Here is an 18,715-nt window from a genome sequence, read left to right on the forward strand (position 1 = left end):
AACGAAAAGCTTCATATACTGTTCATTTTAACGAAAAATCATATTTTTACACTAAAAAATCAATATGGTACTATTCATTTTACCTTTTATTTTGTCATTTTCGTTAAAATTCAAAGTTTTCAAACTTTTTTCATTAATTTTCTCTATTTTTTCTCGTAGAAGTCTGATGATTATTTTGGAGTTCTAATAATAACACTTTTACCAACAAAACCGCAGATAACACTTTCTTCTTCTCTCGATCCGAAAAAATAAAAAAAATAAAAAAATAAAAAACTTTGGAATCGAACTATCTGGACCAGCATTTTGTCGACTATAACGGTCGGTTGTCCTCATCTGGTAGTGTAAAGTCAATATATGTGTGATGTGCTTTTCTTTCATTTTTTATCTGTGACATATCATGCGCTTTACAACCCATAAAGAATAAAAAATGAATGAATCCCGCGTTAAAATCAATTATCTAATGCTTGAACATCTAGGCATGATTACCACGGAAAAACTTTTATCTGCTGCATGAGCAATCTCTATTCATAACTTTCCTCGATTCCAAATAAGTAACATGCGATGAAACTGAGTTGTTGAAAAGAGAAATGAGTTGGCAATGGGCTTCTGAGAAAGAATCGACCTGCCATACCGAACAGGATGAGGCAACCGTTAGGCCTTGAATTCCATAGTTGGGTTAATCTACTAATCCGACTTCTAACCTCTTTTTGGTCCAGTTAAAAATATTTGTTACATATACAATAATATTTGTATTAAGGGGGAGAAGTTTTGGGCTAAGAATATAATGTACATAGTCATATTAATTTGGTTTCAAATTCACCATTTTCTCTGAGAGTTAAATTTAATATCTCTCGCTTATAAGCAGAGATGAATACTGCTACAAATGATGTGGTGAATCAAGTTTTGAACCACAAAATGAACAAGCATATTTACTTATCTTATTAATTTGGTTACAATTATAGAACATAATTAACAGTTTGGAGTGTTCCTTTTTTTTTTTTTTTTTTTTTTTTTGGGGGGGGGGGGGGGAGGGAAGCTGCGGCATATATTTCAAATTGGATAAAACTCCAAGGGAGCCAATACAAAAAGGCTGGAAAGCTAAACACCAGCAAATGAGACAAAAAACAAGGGGCTGGGAAAGACACCAGCACATGACAACATTAGTTACAACTTTCAAACAGTAGGACATCAAGAATTACATCTGGTGGTTCCTCAAACTATGAGCAATCACATGAAGAGGAGAGGGCGTAACGTGTGAGACGGTGAGCAGCCTCATTGAGTTGGCGACAAGTGTGGGCAAATTCGTTAACAATAAGCAAACCTTAATATTTTGGCCTAACTTTTGAAAGAATGTATGTTCACAAATGATTCACAATGTATGGATTAACTTAAACCATTCCTACAATTATCACCCATCGTACTTACGTACTCTCTTTCTTATCTTAGTTAAGTTGCCTAATAAATACATGATTAGGATAAGGCAGTAGTTACATATCTAATATTTTTAGGCTTGTGCTCCATACCATGATGTGTGATCAAGAAGATTAAACTCAAAGATAACCATTTTAGTACGTTTTCTGAGAGTAATTACTGATGATTTGTAGCCTAATAGGCTAATACACAATACACTTGGCAGCCGTATGTGGGATGCCAAAATAAAATGTACAACCCAGAAAAACCCAATGTGGGAAAATCTTTTGCATCAGTTAATGACATAACCTTAGTGATTTTGCATGCCTTCCCAATAAATTATAACTAAAACCATGTTACTTGAGAGAAATTTTTATGGATATCGGAAATATAAGTTATGTAGTGTATATCAATCCACGTGTTCTAAATTCTAATCATGACATAGTTGATATTTGGAGTGTCTAAATTCTAATCATGACATAGTTGATATCTTTAGAGTATATTCATAAAATATAAAAATAAATAAAAATTTACTGAATTAAATTATTATAATTTGAGTTAAATAATAACATCACATGTTCTTATTCCGGATACATCGAAGACTTCTTCCCTGAAGAAGAGAAAAAGTCACTAGGGTTTTCTTGGCCACTAGCTAAGAGCAAACTTTGAAGCTCAAAAGTAGAAAAAAGAAGTGCCAAAATTTTACGGCAGGTGTGTTTTCGATTACAAATTAATCCAAACCCATCCCTCAACATTCCAACAAGTCAGTAAACATCTGACGACAACTCTAGGGTTTTTGTGAGGCTATCATTGCTTAAACCGCACGCTTCTGCATATTCAATCAGGACACGTAGACACCATGAATAAAAGTGCTCTCTTTTAAGAGAGCAACTTATATATATAAAGCGGGTTCACCACCACATGACGTTTCAATTCAATACTATATTATCCTGTGAAAAAAAAAAACTCGTATATAACAATGTATTATTAATTAGAGAACATGAAGTGACATTGAACTCGTTTCATGTGAATCTTTCTGCTCTTTTAGAATTATAGCTCCTAAACCCGTAAAACTTTTGGATAAAAACCAAACAGCAGGGCAGAAAACCCTAACAAATACAGTGAACCAAATTTTCTTCGATGTCGTGAACAACCAAACATACCGGCAATCTAATTAATCCCCCTGGAGGCTAGTGCATGATATAAATGTGGATGCTTCACCTTTAGTTTATTAAATTAATGTTTCATTTGGCTATATCTTATTCTTTATTACGTGACCCTTAAGCCAATTCAAAGCTGTAGAAATAAAGCACAAGATTTACACTTTTTATAATCGAAAATGTATTTTCTCAACATTTCGTGGAGTGTTCAAAATTCAAATAAATACGCAAGGTGTCAGCACATATGCATGTGAAAAGTGGATAACGTACATTTGCATGGTGACATGCATGAGCCGTCCCTTCGAGATAGCAAAGGGTTATACCATGCTATGATCAAGACACAAAACTTACACGATAGAAATATATTTGAATTCAAGAAAACTATTACCATTCCGAGCAAGTCTATCTAAATAGCAATAGCATCACTCTATATTATTGCAATGTTCTTATTAAGAGTGTGTATAATATTGTACTTGTATCCAAAACAACAATCCAGGCTATTTTTACATCTTCAATATAAAGTTCCAATACGATCAGTGATTGATTGGTATCAAGTACAATACTTTTGCATTTCTCTTAAAAACATCAACAATGCATTATACGTGTTGTATATTGTTATATCTGGTACTAAACAAAAGTTTCCCAAATACAAAGTTTTAAAAGTATTATAAATTTTGATAAACCCTCGAGTTGAATTGCGGGGGATGTTGTCATCTTGACCGTTGTGGTAGTCCATGGAGCAACCTACTTGTTTCCCCAATTATGATTGACGTATTTTTACTGTACGAATATCATAATCAGAACCGTTCATTATCTTTATCATCATCGAAAGATCATATCTGCAAAAACTCATTAAATTGGGAGTCTTTTTAGCCATTCATATGCATCAAACAAATAAACAGTTCATCATAAGGATGCTACTTGTTACCAAAAACATTGATTGGTTTGACATATATGGATGGCTAAACGATCTCCAAATCGAATATTTCTTTTAGATATGATCTTTCGATGATGATAAAGAGAATGAACGGTTCCAATAATAATATTTGTATGGTAAAGATGCGTAAATCATAAGTGAGGGACAAGTCGGTTCCCTACGGAGGACACAAGCATTATTCGTTTTTAGGTGTATTTAATTAGAATTTTAAATGAGTCTATAAAAGTTCAGGAATATTTAGTCAGAATGTTAAACAAGTTTATAGAACTCCATACAAATTCAGGTGTATTAATCAATTAAAATTTTAAAGGATTTTATAAAAGTCAACAGAAATCTGAGTTTATTCAGTGAGGATTTTAGAAGAGTATATAAAAGTTTGAGTGTATTAATCAGTCATGATTTGATTTTAAAGAATATTAAAGTGATAAATTTTAGTAAATTTGAAGGGATTTCATAGTGAAAGTCCTAGGATGGGTACTAACTTAATTAACTAGAAATATAAATAAATTTCAACTTAAAACTAGTTCAAATTATGATTTATGTTAATCAGTTATGCAACTCTAATCCTACACAAAATATCTAGCATAAATATAAAGAGTACACACATGATGTAGGATTTTACGAGGCAAAACCCACCACTGGGAAAATCCTCGGGCTACCAAGCCAGGAAGCACTAAGAAAGAAGGAATACATAAAGACTTACAAAAAACTCATCAACCAGACACACATACCAGTTGGCAGCTTTGTATTTGCGCTTTGCTACTCGATCTTTCTTCAGTCTTCGAGTTGAAGTGGCACGACACTAACACGATCGTCAATCACCTTTTCCTCGAACTTTGCAAGATACTAACTCGATCATGCAGAATGTTTATATGATGAATTGTTTGGTTGAAAAATCAATCAATTACGAAAATCACAAGGCACATTTTCATAATTGACATTCAATAAAAAAACCAAATGAAAATCAGCATGAAAATAATATTTTCTCTTTAAAAAAACACATGCTATTGAAACCACAAGATGGTAGCCACTGAAAAATTAATTTGAGATTAATGCACTGAAAAATAATGTTTTTTTCTTTTCAAAACTCAAAGTTGTTGTCAATCTCTAATCCAAGAAAAACATGCATATGCAGCTGCCTTGCAAATCTAATTTCAACCTTTCCTTATAATCCTCAAGGCACGGGAACCAATTTTGAACTGATAAGATTTCATAACTAATAAATAGGTTTTAGGAAAATGATAATCCTTTTAAAACCACAATTCCTAGATACACACGGCAACAACTTTTCTTTTTAAAACAATGTCAACCATGCAAACATTTAGTTGGATAACTCTCATCAATATGCAATCAGATAAGTTTTTTAAAAATACAATCAAATTATCTTGAAAGTAGTTTTAATAAAAGACCTATCTTAAATACAATATCATGAGATATAGATAAATGTAATTGGATGCATGCATGCAAACATACCTGAATGTGTATCTTGTTCACGTAACATCTTCTCATCAAAAGAGTAAGAGACCTCCCTAGACTTAAACAATTACAATTGAGAATATATAACAAGTCTAAGCTATTACAGACTCATGCATTTTGTCAAGAATTGTCAATATTGCACTAACACATAGAGTATTTAACCCTTAATAAATCATACTTCTGTAAAGTCCATTAAAAAACTCCATCAACTTCATAAATTGAAACTATTTTAAATCCATAAAAGTTGAACCGAATCTATTTTCATATATTATTTTATACATGCAACGACTTACGTTGTAACATAAGGGATGCAATGCATGGCGCAGAAAGTCATAGAGTCCGACCAAGAGATCATTTCGTCTGAATCTCTCAATGTCTGAGAACCCACACCTCAAGAGCCCTTCTACAAGACGACACAGTACGCAACAACCGCCGTCAATACCCTTCTCTTCCGCTGCCCATAAATACCAATGGAAATCCCATGACATTCTCACCAAATCATCATCACTTGAACACACCAATCCTTACATTTCTAGCTACAATTCTAAGTTTCCATTTTCCAACATCCCATCACATTGTTCAAAAATATTATCAGCCTCGAGTTAGGGTTTATTATCCTTCGTGACCCTCCTTTTAGTATTTGGTTCTTTTTGAAAGACGATTTGCTAGGTGTTTCTAGGCCTCGTGCCATCTTGTATCTCACCAAGAGAATATAGTACCAGCCTTTTACACCAAATTAAATAGTAAAAAGAAAGCATCAATGGCTTTAAAAACACAGTTGTTGTGGTCATTTGTTGTTGTTTTTGTTGTTTCCTTCAGTACAACTTCATGTTCTGGTAGTAGTTTCCAGGAGGTCAACGCGCTTCATAGTTACGTTGACCATGTTGATGATAGGGTGTCCGGCTACAATTCTAGGGCTTATCCTTCATACATGGACACCATTGAAGGTTTAAAGTTCATGGAATTGATCAGGCCAAGAACTCAGCTCTCCAGTTCAAGGAAGCTCAACACAATCACCGGTGGGATAGCAACATCATCAGCTCCGGCCAAAACCATTAGCGTCGACGATTTTGGAGCTAAAGGGAATGGTGCTGATGACACACAGGTAAACAACAGATGATGGGCTCATAGGCTTAATAATATTAGAATATTCATATGGTGATGCTAACTATAACAACATTTCTGGTCACATTTCTGTTTTATGAAAGATGTGTCCATAATGTTTGGTACAAATTAATAGTACTATTATTATTTGGACCGAACTCATTATTATTTATTGAGTAAATGTGATACAAATAACAGCACTTAAGTGTTTAATTTGGTTGAACCAAAAGTTTACAGTTTAAGTATGAATATAATATTGTTTAATTTTTGCTTTTATTTTTTGCATGTGTTGGTTTAGGCATTTGTGAAGGCATGGAAGGCAGCTTGTTCTTCCAGTGGAGCAATAGTTCTTGTGGTACCACAGAAGAAATATCTTGTTAGGCCAATTGAATTCTCAGGCCCATGCAAATCTCAACTTACAGTGCAGGTAATAATTAATTCGGATAATCTATGTAATTCCGGACTATAAACTTTGACGATTATAATAATTAATATTAATATTAATTGCTTAATATTTGGAAAAATTCAGATTTATGGAACCATAGAAGCATCAGAAGACCGATCAATCTACAAAGACATAGACCACTGGCTCATCTTTGACAATGTCCAAAACTTGCTAGTTGTTGGTCCTGGAACCATCAATGGCAGTGGAAACATCTGGTGGAAAAACTCATGCAAAAGAAAACCTCAGGTACGTTCTAATTAAACAAATAATTAGCTCTAACTAATAATAATCCTGTACTAATTACAATCTCTTTCATTGATTTACAGCCCCCTTGCGGTACACACGCCCCCACGGTATACATACGTACTCTAATCTGAATTTGTATGTGCATTTTAATTAACTAAGCACCATTAATTCTGGAACTAATTAAAATTTGTACATGCAATGTGCAGGCTGTGACCTTCAACAGGTGCAATAACTTGGTGGTGAAGAATCTGAAGATCCAAGACGCACAACAAATGCATGTCAGATTCCAAAACTGCATCAACGTTCAAGCTTCCCGTCTCACGGTAACCGCACCGGAGGATAGCCCTAATACGGACGGAATTCATGTGACAAATACCCAGAACATCACTATCTCGAGCTCGGTTATAGGAACAGGTGCGACAAATAGTTCATGACGCTTTCAAAAGTCATCATTTTGGTCTTTCGCGTTTGATAAATACATATGATCGATCAAACACATTAAGATACAAAACTAAACCATATTATACATAAAATTAAGTTAATTAACAATCTAATGGTTTCTAATTTGCATTGTGAAGGTGATGACTGTATTTCTATTGTAAGTGGGTCCGAAAGAGTTCAAGCCACAGACATTACTTGTGGGCCAGGCCATGGAATCAGGTAATTTCCAACCCTAGTCTCCAAATTGTTCGACAAGTCATCCTAAATTCCTCTTGTCAACATATTATTAATGTTTTATATGTCGAGAAAAGTACATGATGATTTTTTATAGTGTCAATAACAGCTGATTAGTAAATATACCAATATATATTAACGGCTGTTTTAATTTTGTGATCAGTATTGGTAGCTTGGGAGAAGACGGCTCAAAAGATCATGTTTCAGGAGTGTGTGTGAATGGAGCTAAGCTTTCAGGAACCTCCAATGGACTCCGGATCAAGACGTGGCAGGGAGGCTCAGGCAGTGCAACCAACATTGTTTTCCAGAATGTGCAAATGAACAATGTCACCAACCCCATCATCATCGACCAGAACTACTGTGACCACAAAACCAAAGATTGCAAACAACAGGTAATTAATTAATTTAACTAGTTCTTACGCATTTCGTTAATTAGTCCCCGGACAAACCCTAATCACTCCTTGATCGTTTATTTCGTTGTGGCAGAAATCGGCGGTTCAAGTGAAAAATGTGTTATACCAAAACATAAGAGGAACGAGTGCTTCCGGCGACGCGATAACGTTGAACTGCAGCCAAAGTGTTCCTTGTCGGGGGATCGCGCTGCAAAGTGTTCGACTGCAGAATGGAAGAGCTGAATGCAACAATGTTCAGCCTGCTTACAAAGGAGTTGCCTCCCCTAGATGTTAAAACCTAGGGTTCATAATTATGGGCATTGTGAAATAGATATGCAATTCTTGTACCAATCAGCACATAAATAATTGTTTGTTTGTAATTTTTATGTTTAATTTGGCATTGTACATAAACATATTCATAAAGAAAAAGATGCAACTTTTATAGACTCGAGTTACAAATGACAATTTCATCGAGTAACAAAACGACCATTTCTACATTGTTGGAAGAAGTCCCGAGTTCAAATATTATGAACAACAGATGTGGATAAAAATATAAAACAAAAAAAGTTCGAGTCGACTTGGCCCGACTAGCCTAACCCTAGCAACCTCTCTCCGAACAGATGGCCTTCCAACCAAGGTTTCTCCAGAGACTCCATAAGGCTCGAACCAAAGATGATGTGAAAATTTGGTATATTAGAGAATATACGAAAGTTACAACTATAGTATTAAGACAGCATTGGGAAAGAAATCTTTTTGCGTGCGAAGTGTATAAAATCGTTACTGTATTTTGGTTGCGGCCGGGATTCCTTGTATCTATATTTGTATCCGGCCGTATGACAGAGCCTGAGAACGGTTAACTCAACCAAATCCGAGATCGGATTTTCATTTTCATCATCTAAAGAGGAAGTATGTGGATGGGAGAGAAGTTTGAAGTTGACAGAAATGAAAGGTGTGCACAAATGTAGGTGTGGCTATCTGAAGGGTTCAACGGGAGCAGACTCTTCGAGAGAGAGTGCAGCCTTGAAACATTCAGCAGCCTCTAATGAAGAAGATGGCGTACCCTGAGATTTGTACAGTAGACCAAGGTTATACCACGCAGAATGGTTCGTTCTATCAATACTTAGTGCATGCATCAGAAGGCTTCGGACAACTGTGTGAGAGTGGTGTGAGCTATCGCCAAGACGTCTGAGGACAGCAGCCATAGAGATCAAGCTTGGTACATGGGAGGGGTCGATATCCAGAGCTTCTGAATAGGCTCTTAGAGATTCTTTATAGAGGCATTTCTTTTCATAAAGTAAACCTGCAAAATCCGCGAAGTTCCACATGATTAGCACAGCACAGCAGCAGAAGTTTCCGCAAACACAAATGTGCATAAATCCATCTATTTCTTTCTCAATTGTTAATGCTTTAAAACCAAGATAACAAATTATTTAGTGAGCAATCTAATCGTTCCTAGACAAGGAAAATAGAGCACTGTGATACATCAAGAAATTGATTGGAAGAAAAAAGACCACAAACCGGGTGATTGTCCGAATTTACCTGTGGCGTTGCATCTGTTGGCAGAGTAAGCACGTCTGGCTTTAGATTTGGAAAGACAAGCCTCCGCATCACGCCATTGTGAGAGATTTATATAAAAATATGCCAGATCATTCCATATTTCCAAGTCCAACCTTCCAGGTAAATTTCCAGTTCTCTGTCATTAACAAAAACAAAAGAAGATTAAATGCAGTGGAACAATATTATCTGAAATCTTATCAATGAAAGCTGTCTAAGGCTAAGCTAACAAAAACTGTGTTTAGAAAACAGATGCATAATTATCCCAACGTTAATGTCAGTGTATCAAAAGAAAACAATTTTATGACCAGACACTCGCATCCTAATCTGAGGACAAGATTTAATACACCTACTTCTATTCCTTTCAATGAAAACAAAAGGTTCATCAAAATTTGTAACATGAATATGATATTTCAACTTAGCCTCTATTCCCTTTCCTGCTCTCATCACATCAAGGTCCCAGCATCCTAACTGGTTATAAAACCCTTAAAACTATCATTTGGTCAGAGGTTCACGAGTAGTAGTGACACAATCGGAATAATTTCAGTATCGAAAGTATATGAAAAAAATATTCACTCCCCAAACCGTTGTAGAGATAAAAAAAGGGAAACCCTATCTTTCAAATAGTTTGACTCTAAATGCGAAAAGTAATCAAACAATGTACCTCTGGAGGCTTCTTCCCGTAACCAAAGCTTTTATTCTGAACTTGAACAAAAGCAAGAAGCTGAGTGTAGGTTGCAATTGCATTTTTGAACTGACCCTGCGCAATTTGAAGTTTGGCTTTGGTTCTCAGTAGTTCTCCTTGTTCCCATTTCCCTGTCTGATCCAAAGCAGCCTCTATGATCGTTTCAGCATCCACAAACCGTTTCTGAGCTGATAGTATTCTGCTCAACAACAACCAACCCTGAATATTACAACCACCTTCCAGCTTTAGCATTTTCTTTGCACAATCAAGTGCAGCATCCAACTTTCTCTGCTCAGCATATTCTAGGCTGAGATGGTAAAGAGCAAAAGGGTCACTCATTGTTGTCATTCTCCCAGCAGTTTCCAAGGCCTGAAGTGCCTCATCCTGTCTTGTCACTCTCTCAAAATCAGCAACTGCTGATTTAGAATGCACAGAAAATGATATGCCCAACAAACAAGTGGCGGTACTTTTCAAATGATCGCATTTACCATCCAAACTTTCGAGGGCTCTGCGAGCAAATCCTACCCCTTCTTCTGCATGACTGGGACTGGGATTTTCCCCACATATCTTCGATGCCAATAACAAAGCTGGAAAACACATTGGATCCTCGCTCTTACTCAACAATTTCCTCAGTAGATCTAAGGCAACTGAATCCTCGCCTGCTCCATAGTAGCAGAGAGCTAGTTTGTAAAATATTTCTTTCCGATCCATAAACCTAGGGAGCAGTTCTTCAACTTGATTAGCTAAAGCCATGGTATCCCCTGCTACAGACAGAGCAAAAGAAAGATGGTCCAAGATTGATGGATCCCACTGAATTCTTCGAAGAGAAGCTTTTCTAAGTAGTATCATTAGCAGAAGAATAGCTTCTTCTAAACTGTTTTTGGGTACAAATGAACTGTCTATTTGGAAGCGTAGGTTTGGGGGGCTTCCTTCACACCCACTATACAGAAGCAAAACAGCAAAGTCCTTCTGAACCTTTGCAGTAGTTTCTACCTCAAGGTTCCAGTGATGGAGTAGAGCCTGTCGGTAAGACAAGATAGCTTCATGCGGACAATCAGACAATTTCCACAATTCTGGGAGCAACTCGACACTCTTGCTTATAATCTCCTGCAATTTACAGTCAGCGCCAAAGTTTTGAGGCAAGCCATCTGGAAATGAAGATTCAACAATGTCCAGAACAACTTTGCAAGACTGAGCAGCTTCTGCAAGAATAATTAAAAATATACATAAGCCATGCAATGATGGCCTAATTATCAACTTAAGTTCACAGATTCCATCATTCATTTTACCCGTCCTAAGTAAAACATTCAAGATAATGGTGAAGCATACCAGAATTTTGAACTGAATTGGTAACAACTAACAACATTACAAAATGTCTGAAAAAAAAAAGATTCATTTTCTTACAAAATAAATACATACTAATTTTCAAAATGAGGAAAATTTAAACACCTCACATGTGAGCGGGTTAAAATTAAATACATCCTCACAGCAACCAAGATTCTGCAAACAAGAATGAAAAATCTGTAAATCAGCTTCATACCTTTAAACCTCCCAAGAGCTTCCAATGATTTTGCTTTGAGAAATATTGCTTCCAGAAGTAAAGTGACAGCATTCATAGACAGTGGCGGCGTAGAAAAACTTTGAGAGCGCCTTTTACGACGCTCACCTCCTCTGGCAAGGGTGATTTTTATCTTCGGAGTCAATGCACCAATATCTATTCCTTCAAATACATGTAAAGCAGCTTCTATGTTTCCTTTCTGGTATTCGTATCTTCCTAATAGCGCTCTTGCTTCCTGAAAATTCAAATTTTAGCTTTAAGATAAACAAACAACTTGCAAGGTCACCATTAAAAAGGTTTGTATAACTACAGATAGGCAGGTTCTAGAGCAAACACACCTCATAGTTCAAACAACCACTCTCACGCAGAGATAATTCAGCTTCTTCTATATTGCCAGCATGCGGTTTCTTTGTAGCCTCCCCAGCTCGCAAAGAAGACTCATGTAATTTATCATCCTTGGTTGCCAGGGATTCATTTTCTGAAGGAACCATTTCATCTGCCGCTCTTAATTGCTCTCCCGAACAGAAACACTTCATTACCTTTCCAAATTCCCACGAAGGTTTACCCCTCCTCCTTGTTTCACTACTACTCCTCCTCATAACGCTTCACTTTGCTCCCATATCTTCAACCACCAAAACCACCATCAACAGTAACTCAGAAACTTTTATACGCAAAATCGAAACATGCCCGTTACAACAGTTAGCTTATAACTATTTTTTTTAGTACAAAATTATCTATTAGATCATGATCAAATTCAGATAACCATCAATCACGCAATCAAACACTAAACCTCGAACTTTCGCGCATAATTATGAGAATCACAACTAACTAATACTGCATATAACCACATTTCCCACAGTGGAAAAAAAGAAAACATGTTTACAAATCAAAATTAACAGAAAGAAAAATCTCCAACAACAATAAACACATAAATTCAGCAAAATTCAATACCAAGACCCTAACTTTATCGCTCGCCTAACAAAAATACCAATCAAAGAAAAACCCCCATTAAAGCCCACTTCAAAAATTCCAACACCCTCATCCAATTCCTGCCACCACCCACAAAAAACCTCAAAAAGCACCATCCAAAATCCGAAATTTCAAGATAAATTGCAAGCACCACAGCCAAAACGACAACCACAAACCCTAGAAACTGATAGAACAACCTTGAATTATGTAAAACCCCAATCAAAAAAGCAATCAATTAACCAATCAAGCAATCACCTTTTGTTTTTGCAAAGCAGAAAAGCAGAGGAGGCCAATGCATTAATCATCATACCACAACAATTTTTTCTTTCCAATTCCCTTTCTACCCTTCTGATCGCTTGCTTCGGAGTGTGATTTGGGGAGACGAGGGCATTGAATTTTTTGAATTGGAAGCGTGAGGTTGAAGATTGAAGATTGAAGATTCTGCTGAGGGGTTAAGAAATTGAGGGATTTGGAATAAAGAAATAAAAAAAAAGTTGGGGGTTTTGGGAAATTGGGAAATTCTTCGTCCTTTCGGGACCCGCCGGTGTAGAATCTGTTTTACTTTTTACCAAGGTAGTTGAGGTTAGTTGTTCGCCACGTGGAAAAAAGGGATGGCGTTTTATAACCCGTAGTTGGCTTTACTCGTTGTCCTTAACTCGTATTGTCGAACATATATTTAACTTGTATCATCCGCAATGTGATAATCGTGTTTGGATGTAAGGGTCGTTTGGTGGGCCGGATATAATTGAGTTTTCAGAAAAGAAATAAATTTGCAGAGACTTATAAGAAAGGATTTTGACCGATATATAAAGATAAGTTAAATAATTTATTCTATTCTGAACTTATAAACTATCGTGTTTGATCATGCCTATGTCATATTTTAATCTAACAAACAACAAATTGAACTCAAGTACATTTTAATCGTCACGACCTATATCACACATCCCACCATATGGCGCCTAAATCTCACATAAGGAAGTCAAACCCTGCTTAATAATTTAATTACGAATTTTTATTTTGAAATTGAACTTTTCGATTAAAATAATTTTTTTGAAATGAAAATCAATTAATTTACCCTCTGAAAACGAGAGTTGCACTTCAATTTAGTCATTTCGTTACATTTTCGTTATTTATTCTGTGAGTGTGTGCAGATGTGGCATAGTGTGGAACCCATAAGTTGAGAGACTTCTAAAGTGCTGGGAACATGGTCAGAAGTATAATAATACAATTGATTTTAAACTTGAAAAGAAAAAAATAATTTCTAATAGATTATGTTATTACACTTATTGTCACATCCCAGTCCGGGGTGGATCACTTTCCGGGCTCGCTCTACCACCGTAGTAAGATATTGTCCGCTTTGGGCCTACCATTCCCTCACGGTTTTGTTTTTGGGAACTCACACGAGAACTTCCCGATGGGTCACCCATCCTGGGAGTGCTCTCGCGCACTACTCGCTTAACTTCGGAGTTCCAATGGAACCCGAAGCCAGTGAGCTCTCAAAATGCCTCGTGCTAGGTAGGGATGAGAATATACATATAAGGATCACTCCCCTGGGCGATGTGGGATGTCACAATCCACCCCCCTTAAGGGCTCGACGTCCTCGTCGGCACACACGCGGCAAAGGTTAGGCTCTGATACCAAATTGTCACATCCCAACCCGGGGTGGATCACTTCTCGGGCCCACTCCACCACCGTAGCACAATATTGTCCGTTTTGGGCTTACCATTCCCTCACAGTTTTGTTTTTGGGAACTCACGAGCAACTTCCCAGTGGGTCACCTATCATGGGATTGATCTAGCCCCCTTCTCGCTTAACTTTGGAGTTCCTACGGAACTTGAAACCAGTGAGCTTCCAAAAGGCCTCGTGCTAGGTAGGGATGAGAATATACATATAAGGATCACTCCCCTAGGCGATGTGGGATGTCACACTTAATATACCCAGTCATGTTCTATACACGAAAAAATTTCTCCACAAGTCTAAAAATATGATGCCAACTAGATCATATAAAAATAGTTAAATAGTTTATATTTTTTTAATTCTAAATCTACAAAAACAAAATAAATAAATAAAATTAAAAAAAAGAAGAAGTTGTTGACGCAATGTAGGCGCAATGAAGTTAGATCCAATTCAAATTAAATTGACACATTCTTCAAAAAAAAAAAAAACAGTTGATAAAAGCAACAGCTACAGCAGCTCCATCTGCACCTGCATCTCATAGCAATTCCATCGAGACTCCTAGCCCGATGGACCGGCAACTTTTGCAACCCAATAGTCAGAGCTGCAAGCTCCAGCTCATGTGGGCGTGTGGATGAGGGGGACCCGAGTGAGAGGCCCGGCTCGAATCGGTGGCCCTCGGGCTCTCGGGCCAGGTGACGCCAAATGACGTCAGGGCGACGTTAACCATAATATAAAATTAATAAAAAAAGTAATTAATTAATTAAAAAAAAGTAACAAATTAATATATATATATATATTTTTTTTTTTTTAAATGTAAAACCCAACAGGCTTCGAACTCAACGGCTCTCGTCGAAGTTCGTCATTAAGGTTGATGATACACCCACAGACAAATGTCAGAGACTAACCCCAAGGGTTTCAACTCGAAACACATAAAAAACCAGAGAATAACTCAAGCAATTGAAATAGGGCAATAACCTCACCTATGTTTGAGCAATGGAAGCTTAAAGCTCTCGGCTTCAATGGTGGATCACCCAAATGGTGCTCTGATGATGCATGCAAGGATATATTCGAGTTCCTCTCATCTAGGGGATTGAGATTTCAGAGTTTGTTAATTTGATTTGCTTCGGTTTCGAATAAGAGGAAGGATGAGAGCTCTGGGAGTTGTAGAAAGAGAATGAGACTGTCGAGAGATTAAAGAGAGAGAAAGGTTTCAGAAATGAGGGGGAAGGGTTGCGTCGGTAGAGAGAGAGAAAGAAAAAAAAAATGTAAGGGAAATGAGAGAGAGGGTTAGGTGAGAGAACCAGTCAAAGTAAAGGAAATGATGTTGTATAAATAAGATGGAGTAAAAAAAATTAAAATTAAAAAAAAAAATTGATTTAATTTTTTCTATAAATTTGTTATCATTATCTTCCAGCTTACACCATAATTTTATATTTTCTCAAATATTTTGAGTTGTAATTTCTTATTGAATGACACGTGGTACAACGAGACCGATTAAAAATTATATTCGAAATTACAAATAAAATTATTTTGTATTATTTTATAAAATAAAAAATACTAATATTTTATTACCTATTGCTATGGCTATTCAGTTTAGGGGTGGAGATGCAAAAGGCAGTTACTATTCATTAAAGATAGTTACTGTTCACTGGAGGCTATTCAATAGTGAGTTACCCTAGGGCGTTTGCAACGCTGGAGTTGCTCACAATAGCAACAAAAAGCAGTGCAACACCGGTAGTCTTTGATCTATCGTCTTCCGTCGTCATCAACTCCAAAATCAAAGCCAGCCTATCACCACCACCGCCTCAGCCGAAACCTTAATTGGCTGGCCTACCAACATGGAGTTTATGAGGATGCAGATGGCAGGTATTCTTTGAAAAGTGATGAATCTTTTGGGGAAAGACAAGAGAGGGTTGGGGGTTTTGGCGAAGCGGAGAGAGTTTTTGGAATGAAGAATGAAGGTTGGGAGTTCAAAGAACACAACTACATTTTGGCTCCCGGAACATATTGAGGAGAGCTTAGAGAGAGACATGGTGGCCGATTCAGGGAAGGAAGAAGATAAGCTCAAACTTTTTGTTTGTTTTTAATTTTTGTACAAATATTTGGTAAGACGTAAGAGTAGCACTTTTGTTTTATTTTAAATAATTTTTTGACTTATGGGCCCCACATGTAGCCACATCAACACACTAGCATAGTAAATACGGAAAGGTAACGGAAGAACCAAATGGATGTGCGACCCTTATTTTTTAGGGACCAAATTGATCCATTTTCAATTTCATGGATAATTTTGATTATTAAAATGTTCAATTTGAGGGATCAAAGGTTATAAAAACCTGTGTAATCAATTATAGGTACTGTTTTAAACATCTCTGTCTAGCGCCGCATAGGCCTCACCTAGGCTAGGGGGTTTGTTACTGTCTTGATTGATCTTTAGGCGTTTGAAAATTAAGAAATAGCGTCTATACTTGCTTAGACGCATGCGCTACCCCGTCTAGGTCACGGCTCTCACTTAGATAGAACATAGATAACTTTTATTTTTAATTTTAATTTTTTTTTCACTAAATTGTGAGAGACTTGTTAAATATTTGAATGAACACTCATTATATGCTTGTTCCCATGTTTTCAATTTTTTCTAATACTTTGTAATTTGCATGTCATTCTACTTAGCAATTTACGTATCCCAATACAATTATGTATTTTTTTTTAAGTATAAATAGACACTTATTTATACGATATATTAAATTTACTTAAATTCATCTAGACCTCATCTAGCCACCTAGGCGCTAGACCCTAACCTGAAGCACGACTAACGTCCTTTAAAACCTTGATTATAAACATATTCTTCTATTGCCAATTAATTTTAAGTTAAAAATCGCATTATAATACTGTGTAAGAATAAACGATATATGTGTTGAATCTAACCACCACATGCCGTTACAACACATAATATATGTTATCGACATTTTGAAATAATGTAACAAGTGAGGAAGTTTGGTGATTGTATGAATTCCATCAACATGAAAACAATATATGTAACATCCCATATACTCATTACACATAAGTAGTAATCAGCTCAAATTCGAATTTTCAACAACGACATGTAGTGTTTGTTCCAAATCCTAATGACGACTTAACACTAATTTGACTTCTCAAGCACTATCAACTTCTTCTTTTTTTAATTTGAGCAAGTGGTTTGCTACACCTCAATCAAAGAGGCGGGAATGCCTTAATAACTCGAGAGCCAAGAGCATGCTTAATGTGATCTCAACCCGAGGTGGTAATGAATTTATAGTCTCTTTGATCTAAATCTTTATACAACCAATCATTTTAATGTCATGCTTAATTACAAGCTCATGCTATAAACTTAAGACTATGATTTTTTTCATTTTCAACCAAACTTATTTTCAGTCATTCGCTAAATGAAAATTTGCGAAAACTAACTACTTTTTAGTCTATTTATACTTTTTCTCTCAAATATGTTCGAATCTTTTGGTCCTATTTTTTTTTAATTAAAAAAAGTTCGAGTCAATAAATTAAAATAAAATCCTATTTACTATTACAGAGTAACCTAACCATTCATTATTTGTGTTACCATGACATATTTATTAATTTCAATTCAATTATGTTAAATTGTTAATATATCTCAAGTTCTAAGTCAAATAATACTTTTATGTGAAACTTTCTTAATGAATAATGTGACCATTTAGTAATACAGTCTAGTGGTATTTCTCTTCACTTATAAGTGAGAGATCTTAGGTTCGATTTTCACCAAAGGCGAATTTGAATCACATTATTATTAGTCCATTGTGTGGCCTAACCCACTCGTTCAGCTTCTTAGTGTAGATAATATTGTTTATTCAAAAAAAAAAAAAAAAGCAAAACTGCCTTAGGTCGCTGGTTCGAATCTAGTAGGTTGGATAAGTTTCGGTACATATAACTTTTTTGCATGTAGTCAAGTATCCTAGTGGATTGGATGTTAGTTTTTTACTTATGCGTCCTGGATTTGCAACCCCCATTTTTCTAAATTATTATAATAGTTTCGAACTTTTCTCCCTTCCTCTAATAATACTAAAATTTTAAATAGAATATAAAAAAAATGTGAAACCTAATTATATTCCAAGTTGGACTAGCCCATTTCACAATTTTATATAAAAGCCACCGAAGGTGTATTAAGCAAGCATGGAATTGTGAGAGGCAAGAGCAAAAAGTCTATACTTTAAGAGTGCATTGCACTTAAAAAAAGTCACAGCAAAATTTATTTTCTTCTGCAACAACTCTGCACCTAAGATTTTGTTACAAGTGAGATCAAAGGGGATTCGAAATCCGAACTTGTGTATAGAGGCAAATATCATCTACTCTTAGAAATCGATATTTTCATCGTAAGGGTCAGATTTAATCGAACTTAACCCCACTATCCAAGTCATTTT

General features: G+C 36.0%; 2 protein-coding genes across 2 annotated transcripts; one reads left to right on the forward strand and one right to left on the reverse strand.

The window, feature by feature from the left end:
• Positions 1-5,468: 5,468 nt before the first annotated feature.
• LOC137728882 (polygalacturonase) lies at positions 5,469-8,310 on the forward strand. Its single transcript, XM_068467677.1, has 8 exons — positions 5,469-6,088; positions 6,386-6,514; positions 6,617-6,778; positions 6,859-6,885; positions 6,985-7,192; positions 7,357-7,438; positions 7,617-7,845; positions 7,940-8,310. Exons 1-8 carry the CDS (start codon positions 5,744-5,746, stop codon positions 8,138-8,140), a joined length of 1,383 nt encoding a protein of 460 aa, XP_068323778.1. The 5' UTR covers positions 5,469-5,743; the 3' UTR covers positions 8,141-8,310.
• A 304-nt stretch (positions 8,311-8,614) lies between these two features.
• On the reverse strand, positions 8,615-13,154 carry LOC137728881 (protein NPGR2-like). Its single transcript, XM_068467676.1, has 6 exons — positions 12,867-13,154; positions 11,981-12,264; positions 11,625-11,877; positions 10,064-11,286; positions 9,385-9,538; positions 8,615-9,145 (listed from the first exon to the last, which is right to left on the reverse strand). Exons 2-6 carry the CDS (start codon positions 12,239-12,241, stop codon positions 8,817-8,819), a joined length of 2,220 nt encoding a protein of 739 aa, XP_068323777.1. The 5' UTR covers positions 12,242-12,264; positions 12,867-13,154; the 3' UTR covers positions 8,615-8,816.
• Between the last annotated feature and the right edge of the window lie 5,561 nt (positions 13,155-18,715).

The sequence above is a fragment of the Pyrus communis genome, chromosome 3 (assembly GCF_963583255.1).
Source record: "Pyrus communis chromosome 3, drPyrComm1.1, whole genome shotgun sequence".
Taxonomy (NCBI): domain Eukaryota; kingdom Viridiplantae; phylum Streptophyta; class Magnoliopsida; order Rosales; family Rosaceae; genus Pyrus; species Pyrus communis.

What these genes read in the sequence shown, in the direction of transcription:
- LOC137728882 (XM_068467677.1), top strand. Translation starts at nt 5,744, where the DNA reads ATGGCTTTAAAAACACAGTTGTTGTGGTCATTTGTTGTTGTTTTTGTT. An exon ending in ATGGTGCTGATGACACACAG is followed by an intron (nt 6,089 to 6,385) that starts GTAAACAACAGA and finishes GTGTTGGTTTAG; the next exon opens with GCATTTGTGAAGGCATGGAA. An exon ending in GAGCTCGGTTATAGGAACAG is followed by an intron (nt 7,193 to 7,356) that starts GTGCGACAAATA and finishes TGCATTGTGAAG; the next exon opens with GTGATGACTGTATTTCTATT.
- LOC137728881 (XM_068467676.1), bottom strand. Translation starts at nt 12,241, where the DNA reads ATGAGGAGGAGTAGTAGTGAAACAAGGAGGAGGGGTAAACCTTCGTGG. An exon ending in GTGGTTGTTTGAACTATGAG is followed by an intron (nt 11,878 to 11,980) that starts GTGTGTTTGCTC and finishes TTGAATTTTCAG; the next exon opens with GAAGCAAGAGCGCTATTAGG. An exon ending in ACGGGAAGAAGCCTCCAGAG is followed by an intron (nt 9,539 to 10,063) that starts GTACATTGTTTG and finishes TGTTAATGACAG; the next exon opens with AGAACTGGAAATTTACCTGG.